We start from the raw sequence: 17,142 nt of genomic DNA, 5'->3' as shown, positions 1-17,142 counted from the left end.
TTTTGCACTTCGCTTAATTTAGGGAGAAAAGTGGTCGAAGCTGAAACGGATGATCGCCAGAAAAGTTGAGAGCTTCTTGAGAAAAGAAGACGGTTAAAGAAGAAAACAGTCTTGTCTGTCTTCCCCCTCGATGATTATCGTGATTGATGCATCACATCAAGCGTAGTCTGTTTTGCTGATGCTGGTGCTAGTCTTTGGACCCCCGCGGGGGTTTTTGGTTTTTTCATCGTGGGTTGTTGGGGTTTGTTTTGTTGGTGGTTTGCTTGCGCAATTGTACTACTGCATTTGCTTGTTCAGTAGTAGTACCACCCACCAGTACAACATACCATGATTGCCCTTTTACAGCTCTTTGCTTCTCCAGTACAATGGTAGATGCCGAAAATGAATTTGGTGACTATTATCACCGTCCACCAAACTTCCTTGTGTTGTTTCGATTATTATATTCTTTCCTCTCTTTTTTTTTTTTGGAGCAAATGAACAAATTATTACCTCTGTTTTTTGTATCTAAGACGGGAAATCTTGTAAGGGATCATGATATCTGAATCATGATCTATGTGTTTATTCACTTGGTTATGAAGTAAAATTAACTACATTGAAAATTTGCTTTTTGATTTGAAAAATGCGATGCGTTGACTTGCGCCTCATATTATCTTGCGGCTTACCTTTTCTTTTCACAAGATCAAGAGGATAGTTGTGGGATCTAATTCACTCTCTCTTGAGAATAAGGGAACTATCAAAAACTTTAAAAAAAAAATGCAAGAATAAGTAGTTGAGCTCAATGATATCCCCTCAAAGCTTATCCATTCTCTATTGAAGCACAAGAATTTCAATATAATATATCTGATTTAATCAATAATTGTATGGTGTTCGAGCGAGCAGGTCAACATCAATCATAGAACTCATTTAATTTTTCACGCTTCAATTTCGTTTGGATTTTCCTGTTTTTCAAATATAATGCTCCAGTAATACATAAACAAAAAAATCTCAAAAAAAAAGTTTTTCATAGACACTATTACTACAGTAAAGTTTTTTAAAAATATATCCAAAAACAACTAATTTAAACGGAGATAACAAATGAAATTTCTTTCTCTTTTTATTTATTTATTTTTTAAGAAACTTGTTCTGCTGGTCTTACCAGTAAAATCTGGCCAAGAAATTGTCAGAACATCGTAAAGGAAATTACAGTGAAAAGAAGAACTATTTTGACTCTGAAAAATAATAAATACTACTAAAAGAGAACTGTTGGAAATTCTGATTGGCGCGGTTTCTGAATCTGAAGGACAATTTCGTCCGGGAAATAAAAACCTGTACTTGTCAAGTGTGAGAGTTCGTACACGCTAGGATAACTATAAATACCGAACTTTCACAAGTCGCACCATCCCCGTAATTACCCCGAAATCCTAAACACCATTCTTCACTGAGGAAGAACCGTCAACGTTATTGCCACGATCACGCTTGTGAGCCATTGATTCTAACTCACGGTCGCCGGAGGAGAGAGACTTTCCGCCGATACCTTTTTCTGCTCAATTCAATTCAACAATTCAACTTTTCCAGGTGGGACAAACTGTATTCCGGGCATATTCTAAAAATTTCAACCGGCGTCATTTTTTTATTTTTTTTTTAACTTTGGGCGATGTGTTGATACTTTTTAACTATCATCTTCGCGAAATGGATGATGTCTTTATAGTTATGATAGTATTTTCTGCGGAGGATGATGAGCTTGTGATTTGATTTGACAGTTTGATAATCAGGGAGAAGAGCTATGGAGATAGAGCAGGAAATGGAGTGGAAGAAAGCGCAGAATATTGTGATAAATGTAGACCTTGTTGCCGCGGCGAAAAGACAGCTGGAGTTTCTCGCGGCTGTTGATAGGAACCGTTGGCTTTATGAAGGTCCTGCTCTGGATATGGCCATCCATAGGTATAATATCGCATTCGAGCTCAAAGGCTACCACAATGAATTGTTTTAATGTGTCATTTTTCATGCTTGAGACCATGTTCTTGATTAATTTTTTCCAAACAATCACTAAGTTTCCTAGATTGTTCAGGAAATCTTTGCAGTAAGGATAAGTGCTAACCTTTCCGCGCTGTTATGTGCATAACCTTTTACTCGTGGGAACAATTTGTCCTAAAAGTGTTCCAAATAGAAAATATTGTTCTTAAAATTATTCCATAATTGCCTAAGAGAGTTGCGAGAAGAAGTTTTTCTACCTTTTCTTTTTCTGGGTCATACATTTTTAAGCTACATTTACAGTCTTGTGGATTTTGTTACATCTATTAGAGAATAAATATTAGCCACTCAAGAGTGTCAACTTGACAGTTTTGAGAACTTAATTTGACAGGTATAATGCGTATTGGCTTCCATTGCTGGCCAAGCATTCGGTGTCCCCATTCTTTGAAGGACCTTTGGTTGTCCCTCTTGATTGTGAATGGATTTGGCATTGCCACAGGCTGAATCCAGTATGTCTTCTTGGTCAGAGTATAGTTTAATTTACTCTCTATCTCATCCGAGCTACTTGTCCAATTTAACGTGTTGGAATTTTGACAATCCTACTTCCAGGTTAGATACAAATCTGACTGCGAGGAACTCTATGGAAGTGTTCTTGACAACCATAATGTTGTATCCACTGTTGGAGGGGCATCAAAAACTAAAACTGAAGAGATATGGAAGAATCTGTACCTAGATGTGCCCTTTGAACTCAATTCAGCCAAAGCTCTTTCAGACACTTTTTCTGAAGAAATATCTGGATTGGAAAACTGCACCAAATATGATCTGCTAGCTGCTGTTAAGAGGCAAAGCCCATTTTTTTACCAGGTAAATCTGAGGAAAACCTTGTTACAAGTTTTGGTTTGGGTGAGACTATATATATAAAACTGTAACCTTGCAACCGGAGATTTCTGTGTAGCCACTCTTTCCTCTATATTGCACAAAACCTTGATAACTCTTTCTTTTCAGAATCTTGTACCCTTACTAAGTCATTGCATGGTTCTTGGTTCCAGAAATACATCCTATAATGCTATAACGTTGCCTCAATTGGAAATTCTTCCCAATGTATACCGGCACTTTGAAGTGATATTGCTTAGTTTTGGGTTTTATTACAGGAGTTTCATGCAAAAATGGTTTTTCTTTTCACTCAGGGGTTGAATAGAGTAACTAAATACATGCCACTTTGCTAACCATGAGGTTTATTGTTTTACCCACTATGACAACGAGACATCTGCAATCTGTTGAATGTTATGTACATTCTATTGTATAAAAGATATTTGGATTGAAAGGTCAGGTCCTATTCCTCTTTGCACTAGATCAGTTTGGCTGAGACGTACTACTGGACTATATGATTTTGAGGAGAATATCTTGCCATCATTGAGATGATGAGTTAGATATTGGTCAGTCTGTCTCAGCCTTACTATGTGTATAAATTCCAGGTGGCAAGGCCGCATATGAGCAATGAGTTCTACCTAGAAGGAGCAGTGGCTAGATACAAAGGGTTTTTGCATCTAATCAGGAGAAACAGGGAGAGATCAATAAAGAGCTTCTCAGTTCCTACTTATGAGATTGACCTTATGTGGCACACCCACCAACTGCATCCAGCTTCTTATTGCAAAGACCTTGTGGAAATAATGGGGAAGGTATTAGAGCATGATGACACAGATTCAGACAGAACAAAAGGGAAGAAGTTGGATGTTGGATTTTCTGGAACTACCGAGCAGTGGGAAGAGATGTATGGTGTAAGATATTGGAGAGCAGGGGCAATGCACAAAGGCAATGCCCCTTTACCTCTAAGGACTACTCCATATCCATCTCTTGATTTGAAGGACTATCCATCAAAAGAGAATCAGAAAATAATGCATCTCTCTGAATTGAAAGCTGTTGAGGTAATTTGAATGAACCTTTTCTCTTCCTGATTATGCTAATTTAACAGTTTATACATCAACTCATATGCATATACACAACACACATTGCAACCTGCCATCATATCTGTGTAGTATGTATTGGATATATTTCTATGATGGCACTGGCAGGATGTGAGGAGTCTGGTGTTTAAGGAACATATGGAATTTGGTAAAAGTGAATCACCTTGCTAGGAACCAGTAATTGGAGTTACCCAAAATTCTGTGATTCAAATGGTGTCAACATTGGAAGCCAACCACCCACCCAAAACAGTCTCACAAAAACACATTCTCACACAGACCGACGTGAGAGAGAAAGAGAGCAACTTGTAGTCCTGCACTCCAACTTGCAGATAGCTTAACTTGTATGGATTTAATCACGTGGTCTAATAGTTCTAATGGCATGTGGTGTATGCTGTTTGAGCTTGTTGAGTTTGTGTAACTATCTTTCCACCTTTTGCATATTTGGGGTGTTATTTACCTTAGAGTTTGACTTCGGCTAAGCTCCCAACTTGGGGGTGGATTGGCCTTTTGCGGTCATTTAACCAGGTTATTTGTCATTGTACGTTCACATGGTGCCTTTGTTTTTCTGTACTTAATCTTTGACCTAGAAAAATAAATCTCTAAATTGTTTCAGGTAATGCTGGAGTTTGTGGATGTGAAAAACCTTAGCGAGGGACATAAGGGAGGCCTTTCTGTCTCATTTAGTAAGACTCAGCCTGACACAATCTTCAACGCCAAGAGAAGTCTCACTATTTTGTCACAGGCTGGGGAGAAACAGGTTGCTTGTTTTCAATGTCAACCTACTGGGAATCTGTTCTTTGAACTTATGTGCCACTCAGCTTCCAACTTACCGATATCGAAGCCAGCCAAGACTCTGGGTTCCTGTTCCATATCTCTGGAAGATTCATTGTCCCCATTATCTAATCTTACCATGGAAAAATGGTTGGAGTTGTTACCTAGTTCTAATTATTTGAGCTCGAAGCCTATCTACTTACGAGTTGCCCTTTCAACTACTGTACCAACCAATGCACCTCACATTTTTCACTTGATTCGTTCACTACCATTCTCGAAAAATTCTTGCTTCTTCCCATTGCCAGGAAGGGTACATCTAGCTAAGAGCTGGACTCGCATCATTGATGACAATGGCAAAGAAGTCATCAGCCTTCAAATGAGGTATGAGTTTAAAACATTTGCTGTTTTTGTGACAGTTCTTCTGTTTATGGAGCATCTACAATTTCTTTCTGCACAAGGGCCTAGGTTCTCCACTAAAAAAAGGAATTCCACTTTGTACATATTATTAGAAATTCCTTAAATCATTTGCCATTACATATTGCAAGTATTCAAGTTCTTTGGCTTTGTACTTCATCTCATACAATTATATTTTTCATGTTGGCATTTAACCTCCAATTTTGTGTTCATCCCATGGATTGTCTTCTTCATATTGGCATTTAACTGAGAATAAATTCAAAGACATACACTGTGCTGCAACATGTGTTTACATGAACTTTGGCCCAGGAACTGACTGATTAAACTTGTCTGATGGAACTTTTTGAGCTTGTCAATGCTGATTCTTCCAGATACTATGCTTGGCAGATCCTGAAGATTTTGCTTTGAGATTTATCATAAGCGTATCTTCATTCTTCTTACTTGTATTATATTCTGCAACTTCACTAAAGATGCAAAACTACGGTGTCCTGATAGTATGAGTACTATTTGTTTCTCCATTTATTGAATTTCAACTGTGCTGCAGATAATCTGAAATAAGTCATTATTTTATTCTAGGGATTTCAAGAAGTCAAAGGAAAAGAATGATTCCATGTTGAAAAAAGAGGTGATTGGCATCATAAAATCTGGTGGCACAAACAGGGTTGCAGAGTTTACTGGGACAGAGTGGTTGCTGATAGATTCCAACTGGTCTGTCAAGCTTCCAGGGACTGTCAATGAAGATGGATATCTTCTGGAGCTGATTGGTGATCGTAGAGTAAGCATTTATCCTTTTTCCAGGTGTTTCAGTGCAGATACATTGGAATTGCACAATCATGTGATTTCCTTTGCTTTACCATGATATTTGCGCCTCTCTTCATAGTTGATTATATACAAGTTTCTAGAAATTAAAACTTCTCATATGTTTAGCTCTTTTTGATGATACCTGAGGGAAATTGCAGCGTCAGATTTTCCAGTTTCTTTTTTTTTCACTCTGCTTTTTCTTTTGCTCTTTCCTACACCAAAGATATTAACAAAGAACAGAGAATCCATTACCTATTTAGCTAAGCTAAATCCCATGAAAAACAACCATCTTCTCTGTGCCAAAATGAAAAATAAAAATACCATATGTCTTTATGTTTTAGCCTTTTGGAATGTTCTTAGGGATTCATATAAGAATGAGTTAAGAAATATGATCTCTTTAAGAATCGCTTGGAAAAACGTGACAAGTTGGAGGGTAAGCAAGAGATAAGACCTAGGGTACATCCTTTTGTAATTCAACCTGTGGCAGAAAGATGTTTTTATAGTTTTTACCATGCATCCATCGTACCTTTTCCATGCTTGGTACAGGTAAAACTATTTCCTGGTAGAAAGCTGGAATATGAGCCAAAGCACTGTGAGAAGCAAAGGAATGATCGTGACTTTCTGACAGCAGTTGAATTTTCTGTGGAAGACCCCTATGGCAAGGCATTGGCATTGTTTGATTTCAAATCTGGAACTGTCAAGGTAAACTATATTCTTTATGAATGTTTATACAGATTTGAGGTGAAGACTTTTCAACTTGCCTTGCCTTACCATGCTCGGCATCTTCTGTTGAAAAAATAGATTAATGAAGAGTGGTTGCTGTTTCCTGGTCTGGTACTGGCTTTCATACTTGGTGAGATACTGAGAAAAGAGGGATATATCAGCATTAATTCCAGCGGCAAGAATTTGGAGGAAAACAAATTTTTAGATAAAGAAGCTAGCAAATGTCCGTTGGATGTCAGCAAAACTATTCCAACTACAGTACAAGAAGATGGGAAGTTAGATGTTGAGGTCTCGCAAGGAAATGCAATTACAATGGGGAAGGGAGGAACATCCGGTGGTGGCTGTAGTGGAGGGCGTGGCAGTGAAGTGAGGAGTGGGGCTTGTGGTGGTTGTGGTGCTAATTGTGGGAATGTGCTAAAGAGTGGCGGTTGTGGGGGTGGTGGAGGATGTGGTGGAGGATGTGGTGCTAATTGTGGGAATGTGCTAAAGAGTGGGGGTTGTGGTGGAGGATGTGGTGGGGGATGTGGTGGAGGTTGTGGGGGTGGTTGTAGTAATATGATTAAGAGCGGAGGCTGTGGTGGGGGGTGCGGTGGCGGTTGTGGCAATAAGATCAGTGGTGCGCCCTACGTGAATGCTAGTGGTTGTGGAGGAGGCTGTGGTGGTAATTGTGGGAATAAGATTGCGGGTGCAGCCGGTGTCCAGGCTGGTGCTTGTGGTGGTTGCGGTAGTCGTTCGGGCAACGAGTTAGTAGATACACACACACACATATAACGCTGGTAATGACTGCATTGTCAATCATGAAGAGGTCCTAGTTGTTTGAAATTTGGGCATCATCAACACCAGCAAGATGATTGGCAGGTTGTGCTTGAGAAATTCTAGTCTAGCTCAAATAATTTACTGGATATCTTGAGACTGCTTGTTCTCGAGAACAGTGCTATACTAAAATGCTGAGTTATTCTGTGATCCTGCATGTGAAGTCTAATGAAGGACTGGATTTGTACGAATGCAATCAACTGTGAGAACGAACTAGCTATCCAATACCGATAAGAAGTACCATCTTCCTATTGTGTATGCATGTATTGTGTATGTAATACTCCTGTGAGATGATGGTGATTTCTCTTCTCGTTGTTTTCTTATCCATGACCATGAGTGTCCATATCATGAACTTGTCAACAAATTCGGCGATTGTTTCATTTTGATGGCGGTCTATTCAGGGTCACGGTGCTGAAATTTGCAAGTCCATTAGTCAAATGTAAATCGATATGATGACGGCATTTGTCGACTATCTGGATCACAAACTCTCCTTCAGGCTTCAATGAGAAGGGCCTAAAGCCGATGGTCAAACAAACAGTTGTCCTCTGTGGGCTAAATGTGTTAGCATAAGACGATAGAGTTGTGAACTCTCAAACCCTCTCTCTTGCCTTCTTCTGTCTTTCTTTTTTTTTTTTAACCATAAATAAAAAATTAATAACAACTTATGTTCCAAGAATTAGCTACATGATCAAGGTCGATTTCCTTAAATAAAAACAAAAGGAAAAAAAAAAAAAAAAAAAAGAAGAATGTGACTGGTGAATCCAACTTGACTTGTGATTGCATCCAACCCATTTTTGCATGGTTGAAATTTATGTTTGATTGACTTGCATTTGCTTTTAGAGGTATATTATGATTTGTTTTTTTAACCCAGAAGAAGTGAAATTTAGAAAGGGAGATGAAGGGATTTCAACGTATGTTGTAACGTAACATATATGGTGTGATATAGTACTTCTGTGGGAATTCAACTTGGCAAAGTGTGTTCTCTGTTTTGGCCCAAGTGAACTATAATTCATTGTGCACTAGCCGGCTAGATGGAATCCCATCCTCCCCCATGATAACTACAAAAGCAGCCCCGAGTCTCCGGAGTACGTAGCAAGTGGGTCGTTTACGTTATGCTTTTGGGAGCTTCTCTACTTTTATCTTGAATTTCCCGGGCGTAGCTTTTGATCCCAACTCAATCCTACATTTGCTCACACCAGAATCTAATCAATGCCTTGATGTAATAAGCATGCTCCAATAACATATAATTCATTGCCTCAGTACAAAAATAAACTTCTCTATGATTTAAACTAAAGATGAGGAGATTTCAAAGCCATCGACCCCTGCATCTTCTCTTTTTGTTTTGTTTGGTGAAAGTGTGAGCCATCCATCAGAATCCACTTTCCCACCTGCATGCGTATATTTGCTCCCACAAAGTGACCCTTCTTGTGGATAAAAGTGCGCTTCCTCAAAAATCTGTGATTTGGATCTCACAGAAGAAAACAGCTGTCATTAAGCTTTCTCATTAATACCCACCTTAAATTCTGTCCTAGAAACAGAGGGGGTTTATCTTAAACAGTGTGAACATGTTCCAAGACTATACTGTTAGTGTTGAAATAGATGTAGTTAACTTGTTAAAGCAGTCAAACTGCAATCTTGGATCTCCTTTTCAGCTCTATCTAACTTATGGTAGATATGGGATTCGTCACTGATTGGCTTCTGTCACTTCCTTTTTCTCAGAGCATCTCTATCTGAACTTGTTGATTATGTTCAGATGTGATGAAAAGAACTCTCGCGCTTGCAGGTTCACCCCTTGATTCCTCGCTCAGTTTTTCTTCTGTTTCTGAGCTAGAAAATGATGGGTAATTTTGGTTCAGGTAGTCTTCAAGTGTTGCGTTACCGGTGTCCTCTTTGTCCTTGAAGAGTACAATCCAACAAAAATGGTAGGATTTTTCTCTTCTTTTTTCTTGTTGCAATTAAAATTTGCTATTCGGCTTTTATATATCAGCACATGCATTTTATGATTCATGTGAGATTTTCTGCTCCCAAAGCTTGATTTTCTAGTTTGTTCATCTGAACAAATACCTATTAGAAATTGCCCTGCACAACCATGAACCAGCTGAAGTCATAGCATTTTCTACTGCACCTCTAGCCTGTGATTTTAACTGGAATCTAATGGACTGTGCTTGAATATGTCTCAAAGGCAAATTCATGGAGTGCTAGGAATTTCCTCGTGTTAGTTGGTGCTAACTTTGTTGTTTTAATTTCATCCTCTTTTCTGCAACCTACAAAGCCACTTTCGACATGAATGGAATCATTGAAAAACTTAGACAAAAATACTGGGTAATTCAGATTAGAAGTAGAAAATTGCAGTGTAAATTAGGATAAGCATAGACTAAGAACAGGCTGAATTTGGAATAGCATAGATTTGTTAATGGCTTGCAACTTTAAGTTTTTTAAGTTTAGCATTTGGTGCACAATTTAAGGGACCGCCTGAAGAAAACCAATTTGTTACCTGTAAAACTAGAGATTAAACAGTTTTTCCCTGGCTGCTAAGTTTAGTATCTTTACAATATCTAGCCAGTTCCAAATGCGGTTTGCCTAGCTTTGTGGCTTGATTTGGTCATGGATTGGCACACTAGCATATTTAGCAAGTATAACATCCCCGGTTAGAGTTTCTATCACTTGTTAGTATTCCATGTAAACAGGTCTTCGAATGCTCTTTGGACTAGAGATAGTCTTAAGGGGGCATAATGCTCAGCCTAGCACATTTTGTGCAAAATAATGACTTAACGAGTCAAAGATAACAGTCAGTACCACCTAAGGAGAGGAGATCATTCTCTCAAAGCTAGGAATCCCTTGACCGTCCACTCTTCAGATGGTTTAATTAGCCACTCTCTGAATGCGCTAGGGAATGCTGTTGCCTACTTACTTTTTGCTAGTCAGTTTTCATTAGAGGCAGTTGGCCCTCCTATGCAGCTATTAAGTGCCAAAACGCCTTTGTTTATGAAGACAAATAAAGTGTTTCCTGAATGCAGAACCAAACTATCAAAGGTTTTCTGAGAGCATAAATGAGTTCTTGTACTACTCTTTTGGCTGATGGAAGCAGCAATATACTGAAAGACCAGTAACTTGGACAATATGTACACTTAGCCAATTGATTTAGAGGCAGTTTTTGTCCTTCCAGACTTATTGTCATCTCAATGAATTGAAGAAATTTCCTTCTAGAGGGTTTCGAGAAAATGCTCTGGATGGTTGAGTTGAGCATTAGTCCTTGGGTGTCTATATATAATTCTTACGCACAAAGAGTTGTATGCCTGGTTTTCAGGGCCCTCTGCAAACTGGAATTTACAATCCCAATTAATTCAACTTGAAGATGGCTGATCAATGTTAATTATATGCACACTTCTCAAGAAATTGTGGGAATCTTACCTCGGATACCTTCTCTGGATAAGGATTTATAGTTGGGTGTGCAAATGTACAATTATACTTGGTAATAATAGAAGCCTCTGTTATGGTCTTCACAGGGTCCCGTACTTTAGTTCCTGTGAAGAAACTGGATCAGGTGATGCAGCGCTAAAAGTGTTTCACCACCTATGGACACCCCACCACTTAACGAACTTAAAAACTTTAATTTGATTGAAATAGGGTCAATGAAAGCTTCATTTCAGAGTCTGGTGAAAGAATTGGATAAAAAGTGAGTCTTGCTGACTTTGAGAAATTGTGATCCCAAAGCGAGCTCTAAATTAGAGAGAGAGAGAGAATAGGAGGGTTACAGTGAGTAAAAGGTGAAAACTTTTTGTTATCATAATCAGATGGGGTTTTGAACCTGATCTTGATGTAATGTTAACTGTGCGAGTATGTGAACGAGCGCCTCCCATTCACCAGTCTCTATTTTCAGTTTGCCAGGTGTTGGGAACACTCCTTTAAACTCTTATGCGTTGAATGATATTGACGTGACCATTTGGGTCTTGAGATTGAACAGTATGTTCTCACAATTGTTGAAATCATTCGACCCGACTAGCTTCTGATTGTTTCTTACACAGATGGTCATAACAGCATCCGAGATAATTCCTTTCTGCAACTCCATAGTTGATAAAAAAAAAGGTTTGAAAAGATGTTAACAGGCGTTAAAGAAGCATTATTCTTATTTAAATTTATTTTGGTAAGACCAAAATAAAGCATAAATCGAGTGGCAGCACTTCTGGAGTGGAGAGCTGACTGCCCTAAAATCCTGTTTTGAGTTTGAAATTACTAAAGAGGGCAATTAACAAAAACAGAGAATGGATTATCTTTGGAACAACAAAAAGTTTCCTCCGTATCTTGGTATGAGGAGTTTATTAAAGGAAGACATGCCAAAAGTTTTATCAAGACCGGTTTTCAGATCACGCCACCATTTAATGACGGGTTCTTAGCTGCAGCATTAGCTCTCCCCAGCACTTTTGGCTCTCTCTAAGAAAATCCTTCTGCACCAGTCTTCTGTCCTGTACCAGTGTGCAAGACTCGCTTGTTACCTTTATTTCTTTCGCCAAGTTTTCTTTGACGCCGTGGGATCAAATTATGTCATGGGTCCTAGTGCGATATACGCAACCACGCAGGGGGTGAAGAATTTGATGTAATGCAACTTTGAAACTAGGAAGCCTATATAGAGGCTACTGGATGAGCTCGCTTTTCTCATGCTCTCGCAATTCATTCCTTCTATCTTTACAGTGATGAGCTGGCTAGTTCATCATGTACCTCCCTAATTGATCTCAAGCAGCTAGCTCTCTGTAATCTGTATTGTCCTTTAGATTCATTAAAGCAAGTACAGCAGTTTTTGCAATCCCTTTATTGTGTAGGTTAAGCCCCAACTGAAGTTGGCGTCGCTTGTCCCGGTTATTAAATGAGTTTTGTTTAGTTCAGGTTTGCGGTGCGGTGCTCTTATTTCTCAGTCATTTCATATTTTACGCATTAGATGTTTCTTACCTTGGAAAAAGATGACTGGAGGAGTGGAACTAGTTGCTGCGTTTCTGTTCATTGATGCGGTGATCAGAATTTGTCGTGAAAAGAATGGGTACTCGCGTTGGCTTTTATTGATTGGATTATGCCTGTAAACGAATGAATTTGGAATAGACGTAAATTGAGATTGTTGTCGTTAGTGTCTTCTCTTTGAAGAGACTCGCCGAAGGACGTCAATTGGCTTATGGCCCATCCTCCAACTGCCTGTCTTTGGCTGAAGAGAACTTGGTGGCAACTGGCAAGACAGTAGTACTTTTGACCCAGCCCAATGCTTTACTTTTTTCTCCATCGAATGAAAAATTTAAGGTAGATCAACGGCAACTTGAATCTCTTAACGTCTTGCCCATGCTTGCTGGCCATCGTGCTTCTTGGCATTTCCTTTTTCTTGGTGGCTATCGGAGTTGTGCAAAGTTGCCGGTTGAATTCTGATCTGCAGTTCTGGATTTCCTTAATGCTCCCCATCCCCCTCCCCCACCCCCCCCCGACTTTTTTTTTTTTTGCCTTCTGTCCTCCTTCTGTAATAAGAATAATACAATATGTTTTACTCTCACTTGCGTACTTTTAACATGTAATAACAAATTCTTGACAGGGAATGCTGTTGGGTCAAGCTTCAATTGCTTGTGAAGCCAGGGATTACAATTCGAGCAAAGCTGAACATTCTTATTGAGGTATCTCTACTTAAAAAGTCACCAACATATACCATGCATCACATTTGAAATATATGGATACTCAACATGTTTGTATCATTTTGCTTTTATGACTTCCTACTTTGACTCAGGGAAACCATAATTAATCAAGATAAAGATTCAAGCATGTGTGTAACACAGTATCCTGAACAATATTTGCACAGAAGCAGACTAGACTTGATAATTTCTCGATTCTGAATCATGAGATTGCAAACAGTTCCAATTTAAGAAAACTACTCGTTTAAGGCATTCATTTCATGTAAGTACGAGTTTGGAACGCTATTAAAAACAGCTAATTAGAATTCAAGGAAGCCAAAAGGGTTCTCCTGTAAGATCTTTGAAGAGAGAACTACATTTGCATATTTCCAGCCAGAGTACACTACTCCCTGTACATGTTTACTGCTTTTGCTGCTCCACCACTAAAAATCGTGTGGTGATTCAGTATAGAAATCAAAAAGAGTTATACCAAACTCAGTAATGCTACTGCTATCTTTCTACCGTTCAGTTCTTCCCAACTTCTCTGACTATACCCCTCCGCTGTAACACCCTAATTCAGTCACGTCTAACTAATGTCTCGGTTATCCTAACCTAAAGTAACATTCTGGCCATCCTTTTTACAAAATGCTACAGCTTGAGCCAAGCAATGCCAAAGCCAGAACCACAGTTACCTTAATTCTCCTCCATTACCAAAATGCACAAACCCAGAAATGAAAAAAAAAAAAAAAAAAGGGAGCCCAACAAAAATAGAACGCCAACGCCAACACGTCAAGCCCTCTCAATTCCATCCACTTTTCCATTAATTGTTACTTGAAATCTTCACATACCCATTAACAGAATTAAGCTGCAGGGACTCCTTTTGCTTCAACATAAGGCGACTGTACACTATCCTCGTCAGAATCATCACTCCCTGAAGAACTACCAGAATCTGAATCTGAATCTACACATTGTATCAAACACCAACATCAGTCTCTGTGGACTATATATGCCAAAAGAAAAACATAAATGCAGAATAGAATACCATCAGAAGAAGAATCATCACTACTAGAACTTGCGCCACTAGAGCTGCGGGATCCACCATTAGCTCCAGCACAGTCCTCAATCTCAACATCCAGAACGGAGGCAGCAGCATTACCCTTCTCAACCTCCACATCCTTCTCAATCACCACAGGGGGAAAGTCAAATGCTGGAATGTCCTCTCCAATATCAACATCCTCTTCCCCTGCATCTTCTTTGTTGTTCTGTTCGACATCCACCTCACAAGGCTCACTAACTGGAGACTGTTACCATAACTAAAGAATTATCAGCCAATTAAAACAAGTCAAAATCTTTATTATATCAAACTTAAAGCATTTATTCGTTACCTTGGGTCCTTCTTCTTCGATCAAATTGGCACCGTCAACGAGTTCTTGCCTTTTCATCTTGCTCAGAGCTTTCTTGTGATTACTCACGAACCTATCCAAATCCCAAAGAGTGTCATCGTCAAGAACCTCAAAATCAAGTTCAATCTCATCTCCGTCCGGCACCAAATGAGGATTCCTCTTCCTGACAATCTGCACCACGCGTTCCATCTTCTCCTGCGGCATATGCTGCAAATTCAACCCCAAGTTAGACTTCTCCTCATTGCTCATTTGCCTCTTGTTCGAATCCTTGGCTTTTGGGTTTGGCAATTTCCCGCTTGTACTCTGCAATCCAGGAGACAACAGAATCTGCTCATTCTGACATGAAGGCGAACTCAACAATATCGGTTGTGGCATCGCAATCACCGGTTCCAGCTGAACCCAGTTGGTAATTTCGTTCATCTTCTCAGCAACCAGTTTTCGATGTCCGGTTTCATACTCCTGATACACGGGCTCAAACATTTCTTCAAAACTCGAAAGCATAGACTCCGCCATTGCATGGACATCTTGCCCTTTGGGGTTATATCTCATGGCATTGTTAAAAGTCAGCCTTACATCCGAAGCAAATTCAAGGGGTGATTTGTACACCCTTTTGTTGAAATTAGACTTGATCGTCCCAAGATCCATTGGATGCTTTATGACTTTGAAGTAATCATGAAGCCTTAGACGAACAACATCAACGGGCTTATTAAAAACCCAACTGTGCTTTTGCTTCATAAGTGTCATCAAAATCTGCTTACATTTCTTCATCACCATCTCCGACGCCTTCTCGGCCTCTGATGAGGTTGGGATCACAAACGGCCGCTTTGTTTCTCGAGCATCACCTAAAGCAAGAGCCCTTTTTTGCCCCGAAAGTTTTTGGTTCTTTTTGCCCTTACCCTTTCGGGTCACTGACCCGGATGCCCGGTTCTTTTGGTTCTGCTTCTCATCTGATGTAAGGTTCACTGGTATGTGATTTGTTTCAACAGCAGGCGGCCTGAATAGGGCCCTACAAAAACCGGGTCTAAACTCAAGCTCCCGGGTCTGTATTCGGGTCAATAGGGTCCGAACCCGTTCGAGGTCTGAGATTAGTCGATTTTTCAGCTCTTTCAGCTCTCTTTTCGAGTATGACGACGCTTTGAATGTCACGTACTCTCGGTGAAACGGATCCTTGGATAGAAGAGGCCCATCTGCACTCCGGTTAAAGGAGTGCGGATCATTGATCGACGCCGAAGGTGGCAGGAAAGGAGGCCTGGGTGATGGTTCATTGCGCTGCCGGAGACCAGTTTTAGCTGTAAGATCAATGATTTGCCGGCTAACGTTGAAATTTGAGTTGAAAACGGGGTTTGGAAACCTGCTAGGGTTAGGACGAGGTTTAGGATTCAACCGCGGGTAGAAATGGGGATGATTCGTGCGGTTGTTTGGAAATTGCCTCATACAAACCTCGCGTTCAGCCCAATAGGACTCATTTCGGCTGGGCAAGACGGCGGAAGCCATATGAGGCGGGAGCCAAAAAAAATAAGCGGATTGAATTTCAAATCAAACGGGTCGCTCAAGAAATTTCGCCCCGGCGGTCAATCTCCGACCAAAAAATGGCGGGAACACATGGCTAGAAAGCCGGAAATTTTAACCGCCGCTGGCCGGAAAGTCGAAAGCTAGTAATTTGTTGGAGGGAAATGTGTTCAGAAAATAAAAATGGAAAGTGTATTTAAACCAAGAAAAAAGGCAAAAAATTATTAAAAGGCGAGGGTTTCTATGACCCTCCTTGCTTGAACGAAGAAAGCAGGAGGAGGATCACCGCTTCTTAAAGGCAGCCAGATCTGCAGGTCTGCAGATCGGGCAGAATCTCAGCCGTTGAAGTTTGATCTCAAGGCCTGCATGTTTCTGATGCTTGCCCGCATTGCCCGACCGTGCCAGGTGGTGCCAATGGCTGCGATTGACCCTGGGGGAGTGCGTGGCGTCATGTGATGCGTGGATGATGTGTTTGGGTGGGAACTTAAAATTTCGAAATAAATACTCTAGTACCTATTTGAGTTTGAAGCGGAAGAAAATTTCCTGGGGGCTGGGGATGGAAGGATATCAGATCCTGCTGCATTGACTCCATGTGGGGTCGTTTGGTGACGTGGAGGGGGCCAACTCTGATTGGTTCTGCTGACGCCTGGTGATGTACAACTGTACCAGTCCGGCAATAGCTATCTGATTGCATTTCAGTAATCTTTAGGTGACCGGAGTGCTATGCAGCCGAGTCGAATTCAAGTAATACCATGCTTGAACTCAATTGCTATCAGTGTTTGTTGATTTTAAACTCGAATGAGTATATTAACTTGAGTTCGAACTCGATTCAACATGTGTTTGGACAGAAAATTATTTATCTAAATATATTTGCTTACATCATAATTATAATTTTTAATATATTTTTTATCTTTTTAATTACTTTTTTATTTCACATACATCACATCACAAAAAATGTTACGGTAAAAATATTTCAAATAATTTACAATTCAAACACACTCTGAAATTTAAATTTGAAGTCAATTTGTTTGAGATTGAGTAAACTGTTGACCCTATCAAAGTTGAACTCGAGTTTTTCTTTTCTTTTTTTAAATTTTTTATATTTTAGATTTATCGTATAATTATTTTGCCATTTATCACCTTTTTTTATTAAAC

At 39.7% G+C, this 17,142-nt stretch overlaps 2 protein-coding genes and 1 long non-coding RNA gene across 6 annotated transcripts; 2 read left to right on the top strand and 1 right to left on the bottom strand.

Moving 5' to 3' along the window:
- The first annotated feature begins 1,383 nt into the window (after positions 1-1,383).
- Positions 1,384-7,759, top strand: LOC113699136 (glycine-rich domain-containing protein 2). 2 transcript variants are annotated; one of them, XM_027219262.2, is made up of 9 exons: positions 1,384-1,554; positions 1,752-1,920; positions 2,342-2,459; positions 2,560-2,814; positions 3,426-3,875; positions 4,528-5,066; positions 5,676-5,874; positions 6,447-6,602; positions 6,702-7,759. In XM_027219262.2, exons 2-9 carry the CDS (start codon positions 1,763-1,765, stop codon positions 7,392-7,394), a joined length of 2,568 nt encoding a protein of 855 aa, XP_027075063.2. In that variant the 5' UTR covers positions 1,384-1,554; positions 1,752-1,762; the 3' UTR covers positions 7,395-7,759. The 2 variants fall into 2 exon arrangements, with proteins under 2 accessions (XP_027075063.2, XP_027075062.2); XM_027219261.2 differs by having other exon boundaries at positions 1,414-1,554; positions 1,740-1,920; positions 6,702-7,586.
- Positions 7,760-8,467: 708 nt separating this feature from the next.
- Positions 8,468-14,459, top strand: LOC113698795 (uncharacterized). Its single transcript, XR_003450298.2, has 3 exons — positions 8,468-9,219; positions 9,293-9,358; positions 13,003-14,459. It is a non-coding gene; the product is annotated as an uncharacterized lncRNA (long non-coding RNA).
- On the bottom strand, positions 13,402-16,457 carry LOC113698794 (transcription factor GTE7-like). 3 transcript variants are annotated; one of them, XM_072057330.1, is made up of 3 exons: positions 14,461-16,457; positions 14,118-14,376; positions 13,402-14,030 (listed from the first exon to the last, which is right to left on the bottom strand). In XM_072057330.1, exons 1-3 carry the CDS (start codon positions 15,970-15,972, stop codon positions 13,936-13,938), a joined length of 1,866 nt encoding a protein of 621 aa, XP_071913431.1. In that variant the 5' UTR covers positions 15,973-16,457; the 3' UTR covers positions 13,402-13,935. The 3 variants fall into 3 exon arrangements, with proteins under 3 accessions (XP_071913431.1, XP_027074542.1, XP_027074543.1); XM_027218741.2 differs by having other exon boundaries at positions 13,402-14,036; positions 14,461-16,452; XM_027218742.2 differs by lacking the exon at positions 13,402-14,030 and having other exon boundaries at positions 14,314-14,388; positions 14,461-15,972.
- Positions 16,458-17,142: the final 685 nt, after the last annotated feature.

The sequence above is a fragment of the Coffea arabica genome, chromosome 7c, assembly GCF_036785885.1.
Source record: "Coffea arabica cultivar ET-39 chromosome 7c, Coffea Arabica ET-39 HiFi, whole genome shotgun sequence".
NCBI lineage: Eukaryota > Viridiplantae > Streptophyta > Magnoliopsida > Gentianales > Rubiaceae > Coffea > Coffea arabica.
Note: the sequence above shows the minus strand (reverse complement) of the source record. Positions and strands in the feature narration are given on the sequence as shown.

Coding starts and splice junctions, on each gene's coding strand:
- LOC113698794 (XM_027218741.2), bottom strand. CDS start 15,972: ATGGCTTCCGCCGTCTTGCCCAGCCGAAATGAGTCCTATTGGGCTGAA. Junction 14,377..14,460: donor TCGAAGAAGAAGGACCCAAG/GTAACGAATAAA, acceptor TTATGGTAACAG/TCTCCAGTTAGTGAGCCTTG. Junction 14,037..14,117: donor TGATGATTCTTCTTCTGATG/GTATTCTATTCT, acceptor TACAATGTGTAG/ATTCAGATTCAGATTCTGGT.
- LOC113699136 (XM_027219262.2), top strand. CDS start 1,763: ATGGAGATAGAGCAGGAAATGGAGTGGAAGAAAGCGCAGAATATTGTG. Junction 1,921..2,341: donor CTGGATATGGCCATCCATAG/GTATAATATCGC, acceptor TTAATTTGACAG/GTATAATGCGTATTGGCTTC. Junction 5,067..5,675: donor GTCATCAGCCTTCAAATGAG/GTATGAGTTTAA, acceptor ATTTTATTCTAG/GGATTTCAAGAAGTCAAAGG.